At 37.1% G+C, this 23,619-nt stretch overlaps 1 protein-coding gene across 2 annotated transcripts in view; it reads right to left on the minus strand.

The window, feature by feature from the left end:
* Window positions 1–17,886, minus strand: part of Rassf (Ras association family member) — a 154,022-nt gene extending 136,136 nt beyond the window's left edge. Inside the window, exons 1-2 of one of the 2 annotated variants that reach the window (XM_081726645.1) lie at window positions 17,689–17,882; window positions 2,648–2,742 (exon numbers count right to left, since the gene is read on the minus strand). In XM_081726645.1, coding sequence (XP_081582771.1) covers window positions 2,648–2,742; window positions 17,689–17,728 — 135 coding nt within the window. In that variant the 5' untranslated portion in view covers window positions 17,729–17,882. Of the gene's footprint in view, window positions 1–2,647; window positions 2,743–17,688 lie in introns of both variants that reach the window. The other variant, XM_081726648.1, reaches the window with a different exon arrangement.
* Window positions 17,887–23,619: the final 5,733 nt, after the last annotated feature.

Genomic DNA, 23,619 nt, shown 5'->3' on the forward strand with positions numbered 1-23,619 from the left:
AAGCTTCAGTCGAGTGCAGAATAAAGAGTGAAAAGGAACTGTGTGTAGCAGTTCACGAAATTTGCGTTTAGTTATAAGAACTACTAAAAGTCGTTAGTTCATAATAATTCAAAGATTGGATAAGGAATTTTCTTTCTCATTTTCCAACTGCCCATTTTGTTATTATTTATTTCACGTTCGTCGTAAATATTAATCCAGTTTATCTCATAATAATAACAGCAAAATCGTATGGTCGACACTTCGTAATTTTCTTCATTTCAGTCATAGTCAACTCCTCTCATTTCAATGGTGACTATACTAGCATGTCTTTAATTTGCATTAAATGGAAGTTTGTCACACTTCAGTATATTGCCATTATTGGATATAGTGATTGCCTCATTCAATCTCACGACTACATTTGTCTAAAATTTTCTTATATTCTCTATTTTCTGAACTTGAAAATTGGATGTATATACAAGGAACTGAACCAAGGATTCTAAATCCCTGGAACGAGTATAGCGAAGCCAGCATCAGAACGTAACATTTGGCCATCCTACCTAAACGATTATCCTACAGACCTACAACTTGAAGCGAAACTGTGTTTGATGTTTAACCCTTTTGAGACTTCCACCTTTTTAGGTAAATTTTAGACTTTCAGTCAAGCAGCTATTGCGTCGAGACTATTTATCGTAGGATCATGGTTCATACCTCGTTTTGTTCAGAATGAAGGTGTTTCCAACTGTATCAGCCAATTTCCCCAATATGTACCTAAGGCAATAAAATTCCCGCCCAAAGTGGGAAAAAGGAATTTAAAAACAGTCCTCTTTTCCCGCGAATTCCTCTTTTTCCCGGTACACGACACGGACATGCGAATGTTACCAAAAACACTTTGCTTCATTCCGAACAAAACCAGGTATAAGCCATGATCCTGGGGTAAATAGTCTTGGTGCTAAAATTCATTTACTATTTTTTCCCGACCCACATCTTCCTAATAAGTACTAACTGTTATTCAATAAGCTCTAGTGTCAAGACTCCTTATCGTAGGAGCATAGTTCGTACGTACCTCATTGTGCTCGTAATGAAGCAATGTTTCCACCCGCACCACTCAAATTTTCCAATTATGTACCAGAAGTGGAAAAATCACGCTCAAATTGAAAAAAAAGAAAGAAGAAAAAAAGATCTTTTACCAGGAAAAAATCACCTTTTCAGGAATTTTGTTCCCCAGGTACATGCTAGCGCCATGTGAGTGGTACAGTTTGAAACGTTGCTTCATTACAAACAAAATGAGGTACGAACCATCATCCTACAATGAACACACTTGACGCTAGAGCTTATTGAACAACAATACACGAGTAATTATTACCCAAAAATGGGGAGGGAAACTTAGTAAGTCAGCTCTAGCACCAAGACTATTTATTCTAGGATTATGGTTTGTACCTAACTTTGTTCGTAATGAAGCAGCGTTTCCGATCGTACCACTTACATGTCCCTATCGTGTACCTGAGGGGAGGAATTCCCGCCCAAAATGTATAAAGAAGTAGCAGGAGATTCAACGTTTTAAAAATTTCCTTTCTCGGGAATTTCTCTCTTCAAGTACATGACAGCGCAACGGTAGTGGTACCGTTGGAAACGTTGCATCATTACGAACAAAATGTTCCTACGACAAATAGGTATGACACTGTAGCTACTTTACTAAACACATCGACTAAAAAAGTATAATAGGGGAAAAATTTAGAAATTTTTTGAAAAATCTCTATTTACCCTACGATCATGGTTCGTTCCTCGTCTTGTTTGGAATGATGCTAGGTTTTAAACGGTACCATTCACATGTCCTTATCATGTACCTGAGGGGAGGAATTCCCGAAAAAGGAAGAAATTCCTTTTTTCCACTTTGGGCGGGATATTCCTGCTTCTGGTACATAATGGGGAAATTTCAGCGAAGTTGGAAACATTCCTTCATTACGAACACAACGAGGTACGGACTGGATTTTGTGTCAGGATTTTTTCTTTCTTTTTTTAAAGAAAAAGCTCTGAAATCTACACTTTTCTTCCTTTCTTCGTCCATGTTTGTAACGTCACTGCCCTTAGGCATCGCATGCGTGACTGCAAAACGTCCATGAAACATATTCTTTGACGCTTCCCGCTTGAATGAATGCTAGAAACCCAGTGTGAAAAGCTTTACTAGATTTATAAAGCAAATTCCGAAGGTCGACGCCATAGTACAGATCTGTACCAAAAGTCCCCAAAGGGTTAAGGGTTTAATAGTTTTTCTCCTACTACCGAGGTTTCATGACACATGGACTTAACAGCTTAACGTAGCATCCAAACGACATACGTATAATCAAACCGAGTAGGTGCCGAACCTCGTTTTCCCGCGGCAAAGGAAGGAACGCTAATCATGATATCCGCGAAGGAGCATGAAACGACGTGTGTTAAACTAATTGGTTACACAAGCACGGAGTATATATATATAAGGAGAAACAAATTACAGTAAAGAAAACAGCTCTCTCAATTACCATTTAAATGTTAAACATATGGTGGAAAGTTGTAATACAGTATATTACACATAAAATTTAACGTCATTCACGTAACCAAAAAAGAAAAATGTGAAATCTGAAGGAAAAATTCTATCAAAATTACAATACTATCAGAATTACATTGTAATTACCTCTGCATGCTGCCCTGGGTTTAATCTCTTTCCACATTCCTCACACCTCAGACATTCTGGATGCCAGTCGTATCCCAAGGACTGTTTGCGCTCGGCTGTATAAAGTACAAAAATGTATTATTAATAGCTTGTTTTTTCACTAATAATACAGGGAACTAAATTTAAGATTAAATTGCTATTAGAACCTACGATATATCATTCTTACCTTGGAATTACATTTAATAAAACAGTTTTACTCCCAAATTTTACTACATAAAGTTATTATAGATACATATATGGAAAATTAAACAACTAGAAAAGGTTTAGTATGTTATCCCTATTTTTGTCTATTCTTTGAAATAATAAACACAAAAAAAATATTCTTTTAGACAATGAACTACATACATGATCTCGGTTAAATATTCTACGTTTCATCAATCAATCAGTAGAATAGAATACCGTTCAGTTTCTAAGTTATAAATTGAATTAATCCATGTCAAGTGGTCCAGGGAAAACGTAAACTGTTGCCTGACAATTTTTAAAATATTAATATTTGCTGTGCAGGCACCTTACCATGTTGTTAGTTCAAAACAAGTATTAGCTCAAATGTAGTGACTGTAGGTACCAAAATGTGCATTAAACTGATCCAAGAAATATGCAAAAGTGAGAATAAGGCTTAAAAACGTGTCGAAGGAAGTCCCGACTTTAGCAGATGAAGTTTGCAAGAAGAGGAATAATTAGGAAGTTAAACTTTCCTGAGTTATGACATCTCCTGTATATGAGCTCATGCACCAGGTTTCAGATCTCTGACCTGCTTCCGAAAAATATACAATTCAGTGTGTCATTTGAAGAAGGAAACATTCTGTTTCGCTAATTTCATGAAAATAAAAACAACACTTCCTGCTGTCCAAAACCAGTGAAAACAAGTATTCAATGGCATAATAACACAAATTTAAAGATCAAAAACATTTTGGCCAACAGGAAGCTTATTGTTATTATTTTCTAAAAATCAGCTAAACAGAATATTTCACTTCTTCAGATGACAAGTTGAATTTCTCATGACAACAGCTCTGTACAAGAATGTGATATTCCCAAAAATAAAAGTTTCAGATTTTATTATATGTACCTTTATTATTAACACAAAATTATATCCTACAAATAAGCATATGCAAAAACACGGATAAACGTGAGTTTATATATATATATATATATGTATGTATGTATGTCGGAAGTCAACTGACTGCGAATGAATGATTCACGAAAGGGTGGAAAAACACATACGATAAAAACTGGGTGCATACATAAACTTTTACTATTACTTAAATAGCGTGTTCCACAGGAAGTTGGGACATTTCATCACACAACTGAAGATAACAATGACACTAACCAGTAGTAGTCATAAGGTCAATAAGTGTAAGCTTCCTTAAAATGTTCTTGGAAGGGACGAATGGTTTGTCGTGTCATGAAAGTATGAATGAAGTTTGTGGTTCTGGTGGCTCGTAAAAATTAACTTTAAGGTAATCATAAATCCAATACGCCAGTTTTCTCCATAAATACATACTATTATATTAATATTGATAAAAACAAGAAAGGTGTAAAAGCAGGGTTGATATGTTTAAAACAACTGTTTAAAACATGTTTTAAATGAGGGCTGTTGTTTTATTCAGTTTGTTTTAAACGTTTTAAACGTTCTTTTTTCTTATGGTGGTTGGACATGTTTAAAACAACTAAAATATCAGATTGAAGAAGCTAATTTAAGTTTCTAACAAACAACCCATTCTCCGCAGGATTTGTGCATGAAGTAAATTACAAGCAGAGTTATATTCTTATTATAACAGCAATTACTAAACGAAATTCTGTACATCAATGTGCGTAGAACTAAATCAACAGAAATTCAAGTGAAGTATTTGAACATTTCTTAATTTCCAAGAATACTTGAGGTTAAACACACTATACACTATTCTAAGATCCAAATTCACAAATTCAAAACTTGAATATTTTTTGGTCACTATCATTTCCATAATAATGAACAGTTCTCACATCATAAGCTAGAAGAAATACTCTGACAAATACAATACAACTCATAGAAAAGAGCAGTGACTAGCCTACAAGGAGCAAATGACATTTTTTAACTAAACAGTTTTGAAGATACATCTCTATCTGCAACATGGATAGCTAACAATGATTAGTGTCTACGGCATGACAACACAATCAACCTTTAGACGCCCGCCAGGGATTTTAACAAAATGGTAGACTCTCACGTTCGGAGCTCTGGTGACCCTCCTAATTATCACAGAGTCATGATTTATACACAGTTGGAAAGCTTATAGACCACAGAGTCCAACGAGGTAACATTCGTGAAATTCCCACCGTATTTGCAGAAACGAACAGACATAAAAATCATTTAAAAATATGAAAATATTGTGCTTTGCGGGGCCCTGGCAACTCTTGCAGTCACCTGCGCTGACAAAATGATGCTAATGTGTAGGCCACATACTCGTGACAATAATATAAGAAATGGTAGCCATTGCGGCCATTGCGTAATGAATTCGTTTTATGTAGGAAGTATTTAAAAAAATGCGCAGAAAAACATTCATTGAATTAGACATTCTTTCCCCTCCCCCACGACAGTACCACGTCTATATGCAAATCATTTTTGCTGCACACATCATATATATGAACAAGAATTATGCTTCTAGACCACTTCAGTAAAATATATCTTGCCTTACATGGAACCGTTCTGAAATTAAATGTAAATTAGCCAAATTTGACCCCCTCTTCCTCTATAAACACAAGTTACTTAGGGGACTACTTCATTGCTTTACATACTAATTTTTGTGGATGTACAACAAAGGGGGAGGAATTGCCTCCAAAATCTGATGAAAAATTTAAAAAACGAACTTCATCCTCCCTCTCTCGGCCGTACATAAATACCCCTAAATACATAAAATGTAGGGATGGGCACGAGCGAGTTTTCATTGAAACTCGACTCGACTCATAAAATTTCCTCCAATTCGACTAGAGTTTCGAGTCAAGTCGAGCCAAATGCTGTGTGTAGTTTCAAGTACTTTCTTCAAGTATCCTACATAGACAATATAATTATTATCAATGATACTTAATATTACTACAACTTATTGTTATTATTATTATTATTATAACAACACCAGCGTGTATAAACATGAATGATAGGCGGTTTGTATCTGAATATGAAAAACTAGTTGACTGCTGACCTCGGAAAAGGTGAAGTCAAGGAGGCAAGGACGTCGTTCACGAGGTTCTGGGTTTCATTCCGGAAGAGCAAGTATCCAGGCTCGAACCAAAAATCGTTAAAAGTTAGACTGCGTCGGCCAAACATGTTCAAACCTGCTCTGCTCGGGCTCTCAACGGCTCGGCTCACAGCTCATTCACTATCGAACCGAGCCAACAGCCCACCCAACCGGAACCGGCTCGAGCCAATGGCTCACCTGAGCCGAGTCGGTGCCTCATCGCAACCGAGCCGGCTCGAGCTGCGCCTCAGTTGAACCGAACTGAGCCAGTTAACATCACTACCTGGGTTGGGCTTCTGCTTCGGCTCAAAAGTTAGATCGTGCACGTCTCAGCCTTGGTGGTAAGGACTACAGTATATACCGGTGTTTACATTGGTGCTCACATCTGAGGCTGTCTCGTTATAAAAATCCATAGTCGTCTTATTAATCGAGACGAGACGAGATGCGAGCAGTGTCCCATCCTCTGAGCAACATTAAAAATGTTCCATATTACTGTTTACATTTCTTATGACTTTCGATTTCCAGTCTAATCAGGCCATGATTGCAAAACGAGTTAAAACGAACTAAACGAGCGAGCCGTTCATCAAACTCGACTCAACTCGAAACTCAACCTCAAAACAGTAACTTGGCTCCAAACTCGACTCGAGAAAATTACCTTTGACTCGACTCGAATTTGCTTCGAGTTTCGAGTCGAGTCTAGTTTTAGCTCTACTCGTGCCCATCCCTAATAAAATGCATACTAGCGGAAGGCTTCATTCCTCAGGAATACTTTGGTACCAAATCATCTTTCTAGCTTAATTAGGGGCTGAGCTATTGATGTTTGTTGTAAAAATAAATGTAATTTACGTCAAAAATCTGAAACTCCAAAAATTGGCTAACTTTGCCCCTTCCCTGCTCCCCCATATAAGCAAGAAGTACAAATACACGATATTACCATGTAGTGGCCTATTTCATTGCTTCACGTACCAATTTTTATGAATTTATCCCCCAAGAGGGGAAATGGCTCCCAAAAAACCGTTTAAACAGAAACAAAAGAACACGATATTTACCCTCCTCCCACCGCCACGTGGTACCCCCACATGGATAAAATACACACCACCGGAAAGCTGCATCTTTCAGGAATAAATTGGTTACAAAACCATCTTCCAGCCTTAATTAGGGACTGAGCCATTGAGGTTTAAAGCCCTGATACAGCAGTTGCGTCAATGGGCGTTTAAAGATTAAGAATGCAGACGACCAGTAGAACGTAACACAAAGAAACTACATATTCAGTGAACAGAAATCGGGAAAAGCCCGATTTCTTTATCCGGAATTGAACATTTGGACGGATCGAGATTAGGGAAGTTCCCGAAATTTGATCAAACGGTTGAATATAGATGTCAAGCAATACCTGTGAGCGTGTAAAAATGGAATATATATGCCTATTTAGATTATTGTTTTAAACAAAATAAACGTTTTTGTTTTTGTTTAAAACAAAGTACTTTGTTTTAAACGTTAGAAACGTTTTAAACAAAAAAAAAATTAAACATAAAAAACGTTGTTTTTTTAACGTGTTTTTTTCAACCCTGTGTAAAAGTAAATGGTCAGGTTTTCAGGACAATAAGGTTTGCTGATGACATAGCACTGATAGCGGAGAACGAAAAAACTTGCAGAAATCACTTTCAAACCTGAATGACCAACTGGAAGAAACATGCAAAATGAAGATAAAGAAGAAGAAACAAAAGTGATAAAATGCAGAAGAGCAGGACAGGAAGGGGCAAGCGTATGGCGAGAGGGAGATAAAATCAAAGACGTTAAGACGTTCCCCTATTTAGGAAGTCTAATATTCTCGGACGGAAGAAGTGAAGACATGAGTTCAAGAATAGCGTAGGCTAAACAAGCATTCAATAGAAAAAGAGGACTGCTAACATCAACAAATGTGTCGCTGGACGTTCGAAAACGATTTATTAAGACTCTGGTATGGACCATGGCGCTTTACGGATCAGAAACGTGGACATTGAGAAAAGCTGAAATATCCAAGCTCGAAACATTTGAAATGTGGTGGTGGTGCAGAATGCTGCGCATATCATGGACCTAAAGGAAAGTAATGAAGACGTACTAAAGGAAGCTAAGGAAAGACGACAATAATGAAGATAATACGAAAAAGAACAGCACGTTTGGTCAACTTATTCGACACTCCGATTGGATCACCGCGTTGATAAGAGTGAAGGGCTAAAGACAGACGATTAATGAAATTGAATAGGTGTGAAATTAATTTTTTGTGCTGTCTTACCGGGAATCGAACCAACGACCACGTGCACTAAAAGCATATACGCTAGTCACTAGACCAGCGGAGAAGGCTAGAAATGTGATATAGTATCACTCACATCAAAGAATGAGCAAATTACTTTATTCTTATCAAATTAAAATTACATAAACAAACTGAAATGAATGTAAACCTATATACCACTATGTCGAACACACTGGAAGGAACAGCCTAAAGTCACATTTCGACGCACATTCGTAATTCGGTTCGTGTTTCCTCGGTTTTAACCGGAAGAAAACATCTCTCGCCACTGACAGCAATTGCTGAACTCCATTTGCAGAGCAGGTAATAGAAGTGACCATGATACACTATGGTAAGGCAGCAAATATCTTTTTTAATCTAGAAAATATAGATTTTAGAATGAAGTAAATCTTAGTGTGTCATAAAGGGAGGAAGCAGGCTGTTTCGTCTACTCTATGGAAAAATTGTCACTGTTGGGTACCAATGCCATTTCTGTATTAATTTCTCGTTCATGTCTAGTGAAGTGTCTCTTGCTTATTAAAAATAAATTTGCATAATATATACCTACATTTAATTACTTACATAAAATTTGGTTATTAAAACTATGCAAGAGTGACTAGGAAAGTTTTCAGACATAGCCAAACACGACACTGCAGGAATAAATTTTTGCCTGTATGAGAACCCCTCCTTTGTAAGTGAACTCACCCAATCGTACGACGATCTTATCATATACGCGGTGAACGATGTTGTCACGTAAGCAGAGTTGCTACCATTTACACGGCAGCTATGAAGTTGGAAAAGAGAGATTTGCGACCCATGATTCTGAACGACTTTAAATATAGTTTAAATGAACAAAGCCGGTGGAAAGACTGACACTAGCCTTTAGGGAGAATGCACCATCGCATGCAACAGTGTTTCGTTGGGTTTCAGAATATAAATGGCGCCGGACCTCATTATGAGACGAGGGGCACAATGGAAGGCCATCAACAGAAGTGACAGATGCGATGGGGCAGATAATAAGGGACAATCGGCAAGTGACATCAACTGCGTGTTGGGATTAGTGCGCCGAGTGCTACAACCACCTTGCATTAACACTTGCACATAAAAAAGGTTTCATCTCTGTGGGTGCCAAACAACATGACCGAAAATCAAAAGCAGACAGGAGTGGAATGATGTTAAGACATGTTTCAGAAATTTCAAAGTGGGAACTCTAGGACGGTTTCAGACATTGTGATGATTGATGAAGTCTGGATTTATCAGTCTGACCCAGAAACAAAGCGCCAGTTATCTGTTAGAGTGTTTGGGTACCGGTTTTCATCAATAGAGATGCTGTGAATGCCTACAAATAATAGTTAAGAAACCCTATGCCACCAGTACATCCAGGATTGATTTAGGAGCATGAGACATTGTGAGGAACGTCGGGAAGAATACTTCAAAAAGTTATAATAGCTGAAATAATGATATTTGTATCCAAAGAGCTCATGTCTCAAAAAACTTTTTAGTGACCCTCGTATAAAATTAAATTTAAGTTTCATGAATTAAGAGACATTTGAATAGATTTGAAGGAGAAATAAGTAAAATTCCAGCTCGTTTTAAAGAAAACAAAAATAATTCCCCCATATACACTAATGGGCTACAAAATAGAGCGCAGATACTCAACAACGTTCATATTTGCACAAACATTTATTTTCGATATTTTTTCTAAATTTTGTGTTTTTAAATTAGATGTTATATGCAATCCGCTTAGTTTTCAAATACAATGTTCACAATTTATAATAAGTGCTGTTATAATAATAAGTGATGCTAGTGCAAAACAGCATTAATCCCATTCCCTTTCCATATTTTGTGGTACAAGTTTGCCGAAGGCAAACATGACCCACTTTTTGTGCTAGTATAATTTTCCACTGTTCACACAGAAATAATTTGCGATATACTTAGATTTAAAATGATCTAGCTGAATCGTGTATAAGTTTTTACACTCTTTAATAACAAAACAATGTCTCTTTTCGTGTACAGAAATTAAAACGCTGAGTCGTGTATCTTCTCCAAGAAATGCTAAATATTTATTAAACTCCAGTGTACATTTTTTGTTTAACGTCCCTCGTTTTTGCACCAAGGATAACGGAGGCGATGATGATAATGGTGGAATAACGAAAGTGAGACGAAACGGCACAACTACGAGGAAACCGACGCACATGGTCTTCGTCCACTACAAAGCCCACTGTAGTGGAAGCTGGGATCAAACTAGGGACCTCACGCGCAAGAGATGAGTGCTCCACTAAGCAACACTTTTAAAACTTTCGTTTACTTAAATTTTTAAAATAATTTATTTTGGTACTTAAAACCTTGAATAATATAGAACGATTTATCATTTTTCACACATATTGAGAATACCTCAGCATACATGATGTGGCTGCAAAATAATGCTTTTTTGCCAAATAATTCTTTTGATGTTTTAATCATAGTAACTCTGTTAGCGGTTTTCCTAGTATACTGCACAAGGATATTTGTTTTGTAACACACGGGAAGGTGCAGGAGCTGAAGGAGCGAAGGCAAGTAAATGACATAATGTAACGATACTGAATGCGCAAGATCGGGCATTAATCGAAATCACAAAAACTTGAAATACTTCAGACAAGTACATATGAAGTATCGGTATTCATATAATGTATGGAGTGCTTACCTTATGGTGGCGCATATGATGGCCACGTTTGTTACTTCTACCTCATTACTACAACTACAGATTTTCTGCTTGTATAAAAGACTTTTATATTACCATTACTTTCTTTCAAGAGTAATATATTTTATACTAAAATTTCTATTTATACGCCGAACCGTCCTCAATCTATACCATTGTAAATAATTTTACTTATTAAATTATCAGACAGTTTTACTTGTAATTTTTCTCATTATAAGTGTCAAGTTGAGCGTATTTTTTGAAAAAAATTGTTTGTGTGTGAATTACCTCACCTTTTACACCGAGTTTCAGTGAGCTAAGCTCGTTTCAAAAGTGAGCGTTTACAACCCTGTGGGGATCTTACTTGTGAAAAGTGTAGTTACGGAGAAACAGAGGATAGAAAATGGGAGCCTGTTAACCACACAAGGAATATACGAAAGATAAGCACGCGCAGATTGTCTAAAGATTGCGTAGGTAAAGCAATTGTGAATAATAGCTAGGGCTCCTAGACGTGCCAGCATAGTACGGAAAATACTGGATTTACACAATTTGTCTCCTAGAATTGTTCAGAACTTTTTTTTTTTTAACGTAAGTGTATGCAATTGATGCAATATTTAAAAAATACTGTTTTATTAGTCATCGATACTAGCAACAATCCACTTTCTGTCACTCACATTTGACAGATGTTGACTTATTATTTAATTAATTCTGATATTTTAACAAACAGCAAATGCATAACTATAATTATACTGTAAATTTTCATACGACGTCCCAGTTTCTACGTCTGATAATCTGGAACCCTAATAATAGCTTACGTAAGAAACGTTGTTACCGAATACCACAACAAATGCAAAAGTTAAGAGCTCGAAATCTTATCTTATCTTATCTCAAAATCTTAACTCGGTACAACTAATATACTTGGCGCTAAAAACGTTTTATATTTTTATGAGTTGGGAACCTTAAATACACAATTGTGTATTTGCGCTGTGAAAAGTCAGGGATAGCTATGAGTGATAGTATAGCTATGTTGGGATAAAATATGTACCCAACAGCATAGTTGAGTAACTAAGAAACAACCTGAAATCACTTATGTAAGTAGTTGTTTATTGTAGCAACAGTAGTTTGAAAGGGAACTTCAGGTCATGCAGATACCCACCATAGCATCGCGGTTGTTTTCTACGAATGTAACACTGTGTGAGCCCACCAGCTTTAACCTATTCCGGACAGGACTAGATATACTATTCTGGAGACCACCTAGCACAGGGTAGTGTGTGTTTGCGTACTTGACATTTTTCTCGCATACGGTTGCACTCATATTATAAATTAAATTAGCTAAATTACTCTAAAACTAAATCTATACGCAGTTTGATGGGTAGAATACTTGAAAACGTTAATAAGTTTCTTTAGGGTACTTATATCGAATCTTATCAAAGAAACGCAGTAATTATAGCCATAACGGTTAGGTCTCTTCGAGTAAACGTGGCTCTAGGAATACAACGCCACCCATATAAACTATTACTGTATTGAATGTCCTACAAGTAATGACAAAAGTAGTGTGAATACAACCAAATTTATATATGGACTTCTACAGTAATTCTGCACCGTTAACATTACTGCGAGTGCCAATTTAGAATCTGGAACCATATATTTTTAAATTTACACAAGATATATGGGGCTAAGTGCCACACAGTAGGTCCATGAATATTGTACCTTACTAGAACTAAACTATCCCAACCTACTCAAATCTAATCTAGATTAGACTAAACTATCCTATGCTAACTTAACCTAAGCCTTAAAATGGTGGACCTACTCTGCCGCACAAACGCCACTTACCTGTGCGATGCGTGATAAGGTAGAAATAGGTTAAGGAAAGTGGAAGGTTTAAACCACACATTCTCTATAAGGAAACCAGTACAATATGAAATGCAGTATGTGAAGACAGTGTGTTAACCCGTGATGCGCTATCGCAGAAGTATCCAAGAGGCATGAAACAAGTTTGTTAACCCATGACGGAAGTAGTAACATACATTTCACACAAAATATTAAATTGCACGGTCTGTTTTTTTCTATTCCTCTTCGTAGTGCTTTCATTTAGGTCCATTGTGTATCGAATTTGATAGTTGTGAACAAGTGTTAATTTGTAGTTCACGGGGTTGACCCCCTCATCGTCTGGCTTCGCCCGATATCTCTACCTTAATGGAGATATGAATCTTCCAGCAACGGTACCTGTACAGGTGAAAGGAGATTTCGAAGGCAGTCGTGAATTAATAAGAATTCAAATAATTGCAATTTCTGGACGATTATTCCTGCATATGTACCCATAACGTTTAATCCTTCCTAAAGTCAAGATGCACCCAGGAATGGAACTACTCCTATAAATAAATAGGGTTTAAAAAATAATAATTTTCAAGGTGTGCTACTCTATTCTATAGGGGCATAAATTTATGGAAGGAGTAAGCTATACTACTTGATTTTACAATAGGATCGTATAATTAAACAAAATATACTGGAATCTTAGCTCTTACATGCGTAATAGAGCGATTCTCGGCGTTACGCAAGGGACATTTGTACACAAAAACTGCTTTTTTTAAACAAAAATATATTTTCAAATAAAATTAAAAAATATGTCAAAATTAGGGGAGACATTATTAGCGTATAGTTAAATAAAATGAAACACCCAGAACAATTGCAAATTTGAGTCATAAGCCAAAATTAAGCGTTACGCACGGGACTCGGACAAAAAAGCTCATTTGACAACCTCAATTTCATTGGATATTCTCTGCGATGTAAGACAGCATTTTCATTTTATATGCCATCACTTATGTTCTACATTCATTATTCTTAATGTCCATTATATTTTTAAATTAGAAAATAGAATTTAATTAGCTTCACATTATGTTTTCTTTTTCGACTTACCGTTACATACGGGAGAGGAACGTAACCACGCAATTATTTGGTTGTTCTAAGACTGTTATTATGCAATAGCCTTACTAAAGAGATTGATATTTTAAGATTAACATTTGGACATTAACAAGCATAAAATATTTGCATCCTTAATTTAAATGAATTAAATTACATTCCAAAGTAAAAAATCGAACTTTGTCAGGCAACTCGCTTAGCGTTATTATAATGTCTTCGGGGTACTTGTCTGAGCGCTGATAAGTGGCGTTCAAACCACACAATGGTGTACAACTGTTGAGCTGCTCGATCCTCTGTGCTACCTACCAAACGTTGAGTCGTTTGAACGCTGCCATTGTCAGGTAAATGCGGGAAAGTGAATTGAAGGGAAATATTTGTTTTTTGGTTATTTGGTATAATTGATTGTTACTTCATAGTGAAAATTTGTTTTAGTGTGAGTTTTTACAATAAGTATAATGGATTCACAAGCAAGTAACTGTTCCAAGTAATATTGTCAGTGATGAACTGAATCGATCAACAAAAGTAATGAGTGGCGCTGAAAGGGCTAGAAAATATAGACTTAAACATAGGAACAAGGTGAGACTGAAAAATAAAGTGAGGATGCAGCGTTATAAGCCAGTAAAAAGATTAACTCTTTTCCTCTCACATTCCTTTGGCGAAACTCATTCCGCATTGTTTCGTTGTTGGCAATTCAGAAGAGGAAAACACTCTAAAATGTGAAGAATAAAGTACTTCAAGTTAGATTGGTTCAAGGAAAGCGAAAAGTGCCAGTGTACAGAATGATACATTCATCAAGTGATGAGAGCGACATTAATTGAGAATACAACTTTGAAGACGATGTTCATAATAATATTCCAACCCTCCAACTGTCGAGCTCAGAATGGGCAATATTAGAGCAGGTATATTTCTCCTAGTGAAATTTGATTGTGGTTCTTGCAGAAATAGGATTAAATATCGATATGTGGATGTGGAAAGTGGATTAAATATCGATATGTGGAAAGTGATGTAGAAGAAGAGGGGACATTAGGGTAACAAATCTGAAATGCATGGACAACAGTTGTACAAAGTTTTCTTTTGATGAAAAGAAGAAATCTTCCGTCTCATTCGATCAAGTTTTAAATATACTTCAAGCACCTAATTTGCTGATAAAGGGTGAAAGAATATACTATAAAATTCAAAAAAACCAATAGCCGTCTTTGTAAAGAACTAAAGAGTTTTGAAGCGAATTCATTTGCCCCGCACAAGACTGTCAAACCAACTCAGATACCTCCCTTTCTAATAAAAAGAAAAAAGTGTGATTTATCATGATAATTTTTTTTTTAAGCCTCGTGGTAAATATTTCTATGTAACTTACCGTAAACATTTTTGGTAGTAATGTTTGGTTTAGTTTCTCTAAGCAGATTAATGTTTCTTTGAGTTAATATGAAAGTTTATTGTTCATTGTTTAACCCCAATAATAATAAACAGATATTGAAATCTTAATTTTATTTACTTCCTTGCATAAATCTGTAAATGTTACACACGGGACAACATTTCTATACCTCATGAAATAAATTAGGAGGATAATAAATTTAATAGGTACCACTAACAGGCTAATAATAATTCTACTTTGGACCAAAAGTTTCAATACTTTATCTTCTACAATTACAAAGGAAAGACGAAAAATACATGTTTTCCGTTACGCACGGGACAGCAAAACATGACATGAGAAAACTTAAGATTTTTGCCTACCAGAATAAAACATTAATTAAAACAAAATTGTCCATTTTTGCCAAAGGTAGACTACATATTTTTTGCTATTCTTCATATAATTACAGATTTAGAATTAAGTTTGAAAATTATTTGAAAATTGAGATATGGAACAGCAAAGTTTATGTTGTCAAAACCTAGTAAATATATATTACAAAAAGATTTTAAATGTCTCAGTATATAGTTACACTATTTCTTACTAGAAAAACATAAACATCATAGTTTCAAATTAATTTTGAAAATTACTGACAATGGACCACTTATCAGAGAATCGCTTAATAAGGTAGAAATACCAGGCTGATATTTAGTATCTCCCCAATCTTGCACATATAAGATTTACAGTGTGTTACTTAGTTTACAAAATATAGCTGAGCTAGGGACAGCTAGCGAAGGGAGTTGGAAGCCCCCAGGGTCCTTGTACTTCTATCTTTCTTATAATTTAGACAAGAACAAGGTATTCGGTTCTTGAACCATGAAACGAGTTGGGGAGATACTAAGGAGTATGTTTAGTACAAGGGGTCCAGAAGTACGTAAAAACACAAAATTTACAGGAGAAATGAATGATGCAAGTACTTAGACGTAACATATCGTAACCAAATCTAACCTAAACTAACATAAACTAACCTAAGGTAACCTGAACTAACCTAATATTAGTAGAAATAAGCGAAATCCTATCATTTCTTGGAAAATTATGCAGGACCCCTACACTAATATAATGCAAACTAAATTAACCTGACCTAACGTAAACTAACCTACACCTAACCTAAACTAACCTAACCTACCCTAAATTAACCGAATGTGAACAGAAATTACCAAAATTGTAACATTTTTTTAGAGAAAAGAGCTGGACCCCTTCTGCTAAACATAGGCCGATACTAAATACCATCCTACGACGCACTTTGCGCAGGCTTTCTTGCTGCGCTCTTTCCTTGACACGGTTCGTGCTTTTTAGCGGTGACCTAGCAAAAAAAAAAAAAAAAAAAAAAAAAAAAAAAAAAAAAATCTTTTGTTTTGTTTGTTTGTTCTTTTAAGTAGGTACGTGTTTTATGCTCAGTGTCTATATTTACACTTAGTCTTTTGAAGTCAATCTATACCCCTCAATGGAACTCTTTCCGTAAAGAATACTAAGAGAGTAAGATTGCATTTCCTAAGAGAATCAAAATTTCGTGAATGTAATCATACTCCCATAACACAGAATAGCATGTTTAAAAATGCAGGTACTAAGAGATTTCGTCATCAGTGAAGAATGTATGTAACTAATTTATCTACGGTTCCAGTGTGTAAATTTGCACCTTAATGAATTTACGTAATCTTAATAGTTTCTTGTTTAATCCATTATTTGCATCGAAAATGTATCCTTGTATCATTTTCTTCCGACCGGGAATAAGTCAATGTGCACAACAAAAATCTTGGGATATAGTATACATGAAGCTGCATCAGTTCCCGAAGGAGCAGGACGCTCATACTTTTAGGGATTATTCACTGAGTATGTACGAACTTACAAAAGGGGTAACAAAGCGACTTTTATTTACTTATCGACTGATACGAAAATAAAAAAGAACGTACCTGTACTTTATATCGGCATGTGTAGTGCCCTTGTACTTTATCTATGACTGTGTGTGTGGGGGGGTGGGGGTGGATTTAACGCATATCGCATGTCTTGTGCACATGGATACTTCTTACTATTGCACTAAGAAAATTTATGGTATTTCATGTAGAAGTGGTAATAGAACACAGAAGAAACGCAGATCAGGGGGTTCTCATGTATACTATTGAAATTACATCTAACCCGTTTTAATGTCACGTGTATTGGTACTACCTTAGGCAAGTCTTTACTTTGGGCAAGGCAGTGACAATAAGCAATGAATTTGAACCGGTTCCTGCAATTATATTTACAGTTCTCAAGAAGGAAAGACACAAAACAACGTGCCCTGCGGGGCTCTAACCCGCCTTCACTCGCTAGCGCTCGCTTGGCAATAATATGTACTGACAGTATACCACTGCCTTGCCCAAAGTAAAGAGTTACCCTACCTTAATCTATAGAACTTATATTATCAAGCCAGAATATTGGTTTGTCTGCATAATAAATAACTGATTACATCTATTCAATTAAGTGTATCGTCTTTCAGCAATAACTCAAATCTGTTCGTAACACACTCCTAAATATTTATAGAGTTTGACTTACCAAAATAAACAGGTTTGCCACATTTATGGCACTTCCACATCGTTCTTTATCTTTCTCTGTGTTAATTACACTTTCAAGACAGGTTATTGCTACATAATTTCTCCTAAAACTTTTATTTATAATTTACTTGAAATTGTTTTCTTCTGTGATGTATCCGCCCTCTTAGCAACAGTGCTGCCAAAACGAGCCTTCAGAAAATAGCTATATGACCGACAAAATATAGAAAAAGTATTATATTACTCTACGGGGCCGATTAAATATTGAATAGCGTGACCGCAACTCAATATTTGCGATTGACTTGTGAAAAACAGCGTTAAATATATTTTTTTCGGAATTTATGTAAGGACATCAGTCGTAATATTTTGCATTCGTGAAGCGCAAATTTGCTATGATATTGATGATTTTGAATCCGAACTTTTGTACAAAATTTCTGAAGAAGAATGCCATCTGCTTTCTTATACCGGTATATGTTTGCAGAAAGCAAGAAAAGATGAATTATGCAATTAAGAACTCCACAAGAAAACATGGGGCCTTATGCAGAGTCGTTTTGAGGCATGATTAGTGCCCTACCAAAGAGGTCGACTAACATATGTTTCCTGCAGTAGTCAGTCCTTTAGTATGACACTAATCATACGTCAAAACGACTCTGCATAAGGTGGATGATGTTCGAAAGACTTTCAGATTAAGAATATGAGGGCCACTTAATTAAAATATTTTACGTCATACTTATTGCTTTAGATAATACTTCAATACATTCTAGAGCATTAGTTTCTTGACATATGTCCAAATAACGATTTACAAATATATAATATGCAGACAAATTGATATGCCAAAATATCGCGAAAAACATTTTCCAACATGTGATCAGGGGTGGACTGGCTATGTAAAAAGGGCGCGGTCACATACTCTGGGAGGGCGCCGTCCCTCTGAGGCTTTCGCTTGTATGGAATACCCCCTCCTAATAAAAGAAAGTGCCGGAGGGCTTCCCCCGGAAAATTAGTACCCAAAAAACAACAAAAGATTAAGTGGCTATTGCAGTTAATCACGATACAGGGTGTCTATCGGTCACGAAAGTCACGAATGTCACGAAAAAGTCACGAAAGCAGAAAACGGTAATGAAAGTCACGAAAAAGTCACGAAATTTAGCTTTTGGGTCACGATTTTTTTTAACTGTGCAAACGTAAGTACAGATTGGAAAATTTTGTTCTGTAAAACGTCAAAATTCACCGCTAAAATGTTTATGTTTGGCTTTAGACGCTACCAAATCGCAAACAAAGTACGTTTCCATCGCATGAACGAAAATTCGGCCTAATTCATACCCAAATTCGCTCTTGAAAATGTTAGGAAATTTTATGATTGGGCAAAGCAAAGGTCACGAAAAAGTCACGAAATTTCATTTTGGAATTCTTGTAGACACCCTGCGATAGAATTATACAAATTCAATATTTTCATAAACAAACAAAGAGACTTTGAGTACTAAATACGAGACGTGTTTTTTAAGTAAGGTCCGTTTTGTTGTAGACACTAGTAGTTTGCGCGCATACCGCAACTAGCGTGTGCGTCGTGTACCAGCATGCCTCGGGATCAACTGTGCTCAGTTTCAACTCCGTAGCTGACCTGTAAGGTTGTGTTCTATGCTTTCACAATGTTTAAGACTATCAAGTCGCCCGCCGCGTGTGAGGTTCGCTCAGTGATAACCTGTCAGCAAGTTTTGTCAGCAAGTAACCTGTCTGCTGCAGAAGTTCATCTACAGATTTGCAAAGTGTACGGTGATACTGTTATGAGTGCAAGCAAAGTGCGTAAGTGGGTACAAGAATTCAAAAATGGCCGTGACAACGTCCGTGATGAGGACCGCTCCGGTAGCTCTTCTTCGATTACAGGCGATTTGGTGGCTTCAGTTGAAGCGAGGGTTCGTGAGAACAGGCGCTTCACAATAACAGGTCTCTCAAACGAATTTCCTGACGTTTCGAGATCAGTGCTTTACAAAATTGTTTCTGAACACCTAAAGTTTAGGAAACTGTGCTCCCGTTGGGTCCCGAAACTCCTAAAGAGGACAACAAAAACCAAAGATTTGAGTGTGCCATGAAGTTCTTCACTCATTATCACAAAGAAGTTGACTGCTTTTTGAGTCAGATCGTAACTGGAGACGAAACATTGGTTTCGCATATCACGTCCGAATCGAAGCAACAGAGCATGGCATGGAGACACACACACTCGCCTGTAAAGGTGAAGGCCAATCAGACTCTGTCCCAGCGCAAAATCATGGTGTCGGTGTTTTGGGATAGGCATGGTGGTTTGTTGGTGGATTTCATGCAACGAGGAATCACTATCAATGCAGAAGCATACTGCCAAACCCTGTAAAAGCTACGCAGAGCGATTCAAAACAAACGACGCGGCATGCTGACAAAGGGCATTGTTCTTCTCCATGACAATGCAAGACCTCACACGGCAGGTCAGACCCGCGATTTGTTGGACAGTTTTGGCTGGGAAGTTTTAGACCACCCACCCTACAGTCCTGATCTTGCGCCGAGCAATTACCATCTGTTCCTCCACCTCAAACAACACCTCAGTGGCAACCGTTACAATGATGACGATGTGAAAACGGCAGTGAACTCTTGGTTATCGGAGCAGGCGGCAAGTTTTTCTGAAGAGGGTATTTTGAAATTGGTTGAGAGGTATGATAAATGTTTGAACAAACTTGGCAACTATGTTGAAAAATAGAGTAAAGTATGTACTTTCTGAAAATACATTTACTTTTTTGAAATAACCTTTCGTTGTGTACTTATGTTCAAACGGTCTTACTTAGAAAAACACGCCTCGTATATTAAACCTATATAAATCTGCACACTTTAACTGAGACTACAAAAATCACACCAGTTGTTTAAATTCTTTGGCTACATTTGTTAACAGCCTAATTATAACTGAAGATTTGAGTTAAGTTTGGGGCTTATGCTATTTTTCATAATTCTGTCCTTTTAAAGCTATATTCATCATAACATTAACTTATTTTTCATCTGTTTTTAAAACCGTTAATAAAAAGCATACATGAAAAATTTACTACAAATTAACAAAAGTAAATTTAGAATTATATACCTGCCTAGCGAAAAAAGAAATTCAAAAACAAAACTGGAAAATGAAAGTAAAGTCACTGCTTTATGCTTGAAGGAGCCTTCGCATCTCCTTGCTTTTTTCACACATTTTGTCAATAATAAGATTGTTGTCTATTTTGGTCAGAATGTCTCTTTCTGAGTTCATCAAGAACAATGATTTCAGATGTTCATCTGTAAGTCTTGAACGGAGTCTTGTTTTCATGTAACGCCACTAGCGCCTATAACGGCGGAAGTGGGAGGGAGAGACATGTAAAAATGATCCAAAATGACCGAGATTAGAGTCAAGCCAATATATTTCGAAGTCGCTGAGATCATTAATGATACCACCAAAGCCTAAAACAGAAAGGGCAAGGCCGTAGGCCGAGTAAAGACGGGATCTGGGGGCGGAGCAGTGAGGGTGGGAGGGTTGATATATAAAAATCATCCAAAATTACCGATATTAGAGTCAAATCTATAAATTTTAGGGTCCCTAAGATCATTATAATGACATTCCCAAAGCCAAAAACAGAAAGAGCGAGGCCGCAGGCCGAGCAAATACTGGGATTTGGGGTGGAGCGTGGAGTTGGTAAGGGTGACATGTAAAAATCGTCCAAAATGACCGATATTAGAGTCAAATCTATATATTTAGGGGTAAATCTAATATCATTAATAGCATTCTCACGCCGAAAACAGAAAGAGCGAGGCCGCAGGCCGAGCAAATACCGGGGTCTGGGGTGGAGCCCTAGCTGGCCAAAGGCTAGCGAATTTATAAAATAATTATGTAGCTTTGTTTAAAAAAAATGTGTTCAGAGAGGAAACTGTGCGCCTTCCCGAGGCTAAGACGGGTCTTAGCCGCTCCCGAGGAGGGCGCAAAGGCACTGATGTGAGGAGGGCGCAGCGGCCATCGGGCCGGTACTTGATTATGGCCAGTCCACCCCTGCATATGATAGCCTAGGTGATTTCACAAGCAAGACTTTTATCTAAACCGGTTAAGTCAGGGATGACTGACGTGTCTCTTGTGTCCGTATGAAGCAGGCACGTTAGGGACTGTGGATATGCAATAAGATTTCTTTCTTACGAACTAGAGTCATTTTTTATATTATAATTTGTATTACTTTTATTCCTTTATTCATATGCTCACATTGGCTTAAATTTAGAGTTACCCCTACAGTTTCAAACCTACAATAAAGCAATTAAAACATTAAACATTGTTAGGTTAGGTTTGGTTACTTTAAGTTAGGTTAGGTTAGGTGGTAGGACTTAAGTCAGACTAGAACTGTGACTAGACCCGGTTCTCATAAAAGCTTCAATTATCACTTAAATTCAGTAATCCATGGTTCTCATAAAAATTTAATAGATTCTCTACGTTATTCTTATATAATTCTATAAAACGCAATGCGGAAATATCTTATTCAACGCACCATTCGCCGTCCTATACGACTACTATACTGCTGAATCATCGAAACCTTCTGTGTGTTGCAAATAGTACTTACTTCTACATTACTTTTCTTATATTAAATATATATTTACTGCCAAATTTACATCTAAACATCACATAAGAAAACCAAACCATTATTTCTTATCTGATTTCTCCTGTAAATTTTCCTAATTTTTATAAAAAACGGAGAGGCAACCCTAAAATTAACCCCTCACTTTGCGCAATACCAGAAAATCTCATCTAAATTTTCGTTTCTCGAAACTAAAACCTTCTTTGCCACATCCAGTACACATATTTTATAAGCTAACCAAAATAGTTTTCCCATTCTAGAGCAGTGATAAACAAACAGCAATACAGTGGACAATACGCACCGAGGTTTCGAATTAATCTCCATCAGCATCCAAAACCTTTTTGCAACGTTCCTGCAGCTGCACAATACCTGGTGATAAATCTCAGTGATCTTGAATGCAGAGGAGTCAATGGATGCGTTAAGCAGGTATCAATCATTTGCGAAGAATTTTCCATGGAGGTGGTTGTAGAGGGAATGAAAGAGGTGGTAATCTGTTGACGCAAGGTCCAGTGAATATGGTACATGGTACAGTCTCCCTGCGAAGATGCTGTAGGCTCTTCTTGGTCCTCTTTGCCACATGTGGCTTGGCATTGTCGTGCAGGAACAGCACAACCTTGGGATTCACCAATGCCGGCTGCTTTTGTCGCAATTTACGGTGTACCCTTTGCAACTGCTGGGAGCAGAGGGCAGAAGTGATGATTTGACTCGTTGCACCACTTGCCGACAGTTCCGCCATATAGAGAGCATAACCTTTCGTCGGTGCAGAGGTGATCTTAAGGTGTAACGAAAGAAATTACGTGGCGACAACTAATGTCTGGTATGCTTGGGATTGTCGTAGAAAACCCACTTTTCGTCACCACTGAGCAAGCGATCAAAGATGAGTGTGTTCAGGTGCCGTGTGAGCAAGAACAAACAGACTGTCAGTCCTTGTTCCTTGTTGACTGCTGACAATGTGTGCGGTATCCACTTGCTTAACTTGTATGACTTCCCTATCCCATGCAGATGGAGTTTGTCTGCTTCAGCGGAAACATAAAACCTCTCTCCAAGTTACGTTAGACACTATCCTATTCAATAACTGCTTTCAGGGCCTCGTTACCCAACAGATATGGTTGTCCACTGCGAAGCTCATCAGAAAAGCTCATATCTTCCGAACGGAATTTCTCGACCCTGTGATCGGGGATGCGTTCGTTCACAGCATTTTCATCTAATGCCTGGTATATGCGGCGACTTGATGCGGCAGCTGACAGACCCACTTTAAAGTAATACGACAAACGCACACGAAGTTGTTTCGATCCCTCCATTTCTTAGCGCATGAGCAGAAAGCCCAAGTCAAT

This window comes from Thermobia domestica, chromosome 1, assembly GCF_964235325.1.
Source record: "Thermobia domestica chromosome 1, izTheDome1.hap1.1, whole genome shotgun sequence".
In the NCBI taxonomy this organism is placed as follows: domain Eukaryota; kingdom Metazoa; phylum Arthropoda; class Insecta; order Zygentoma; family Lepismatidae; genus Thermobia; species Thermobia domestica.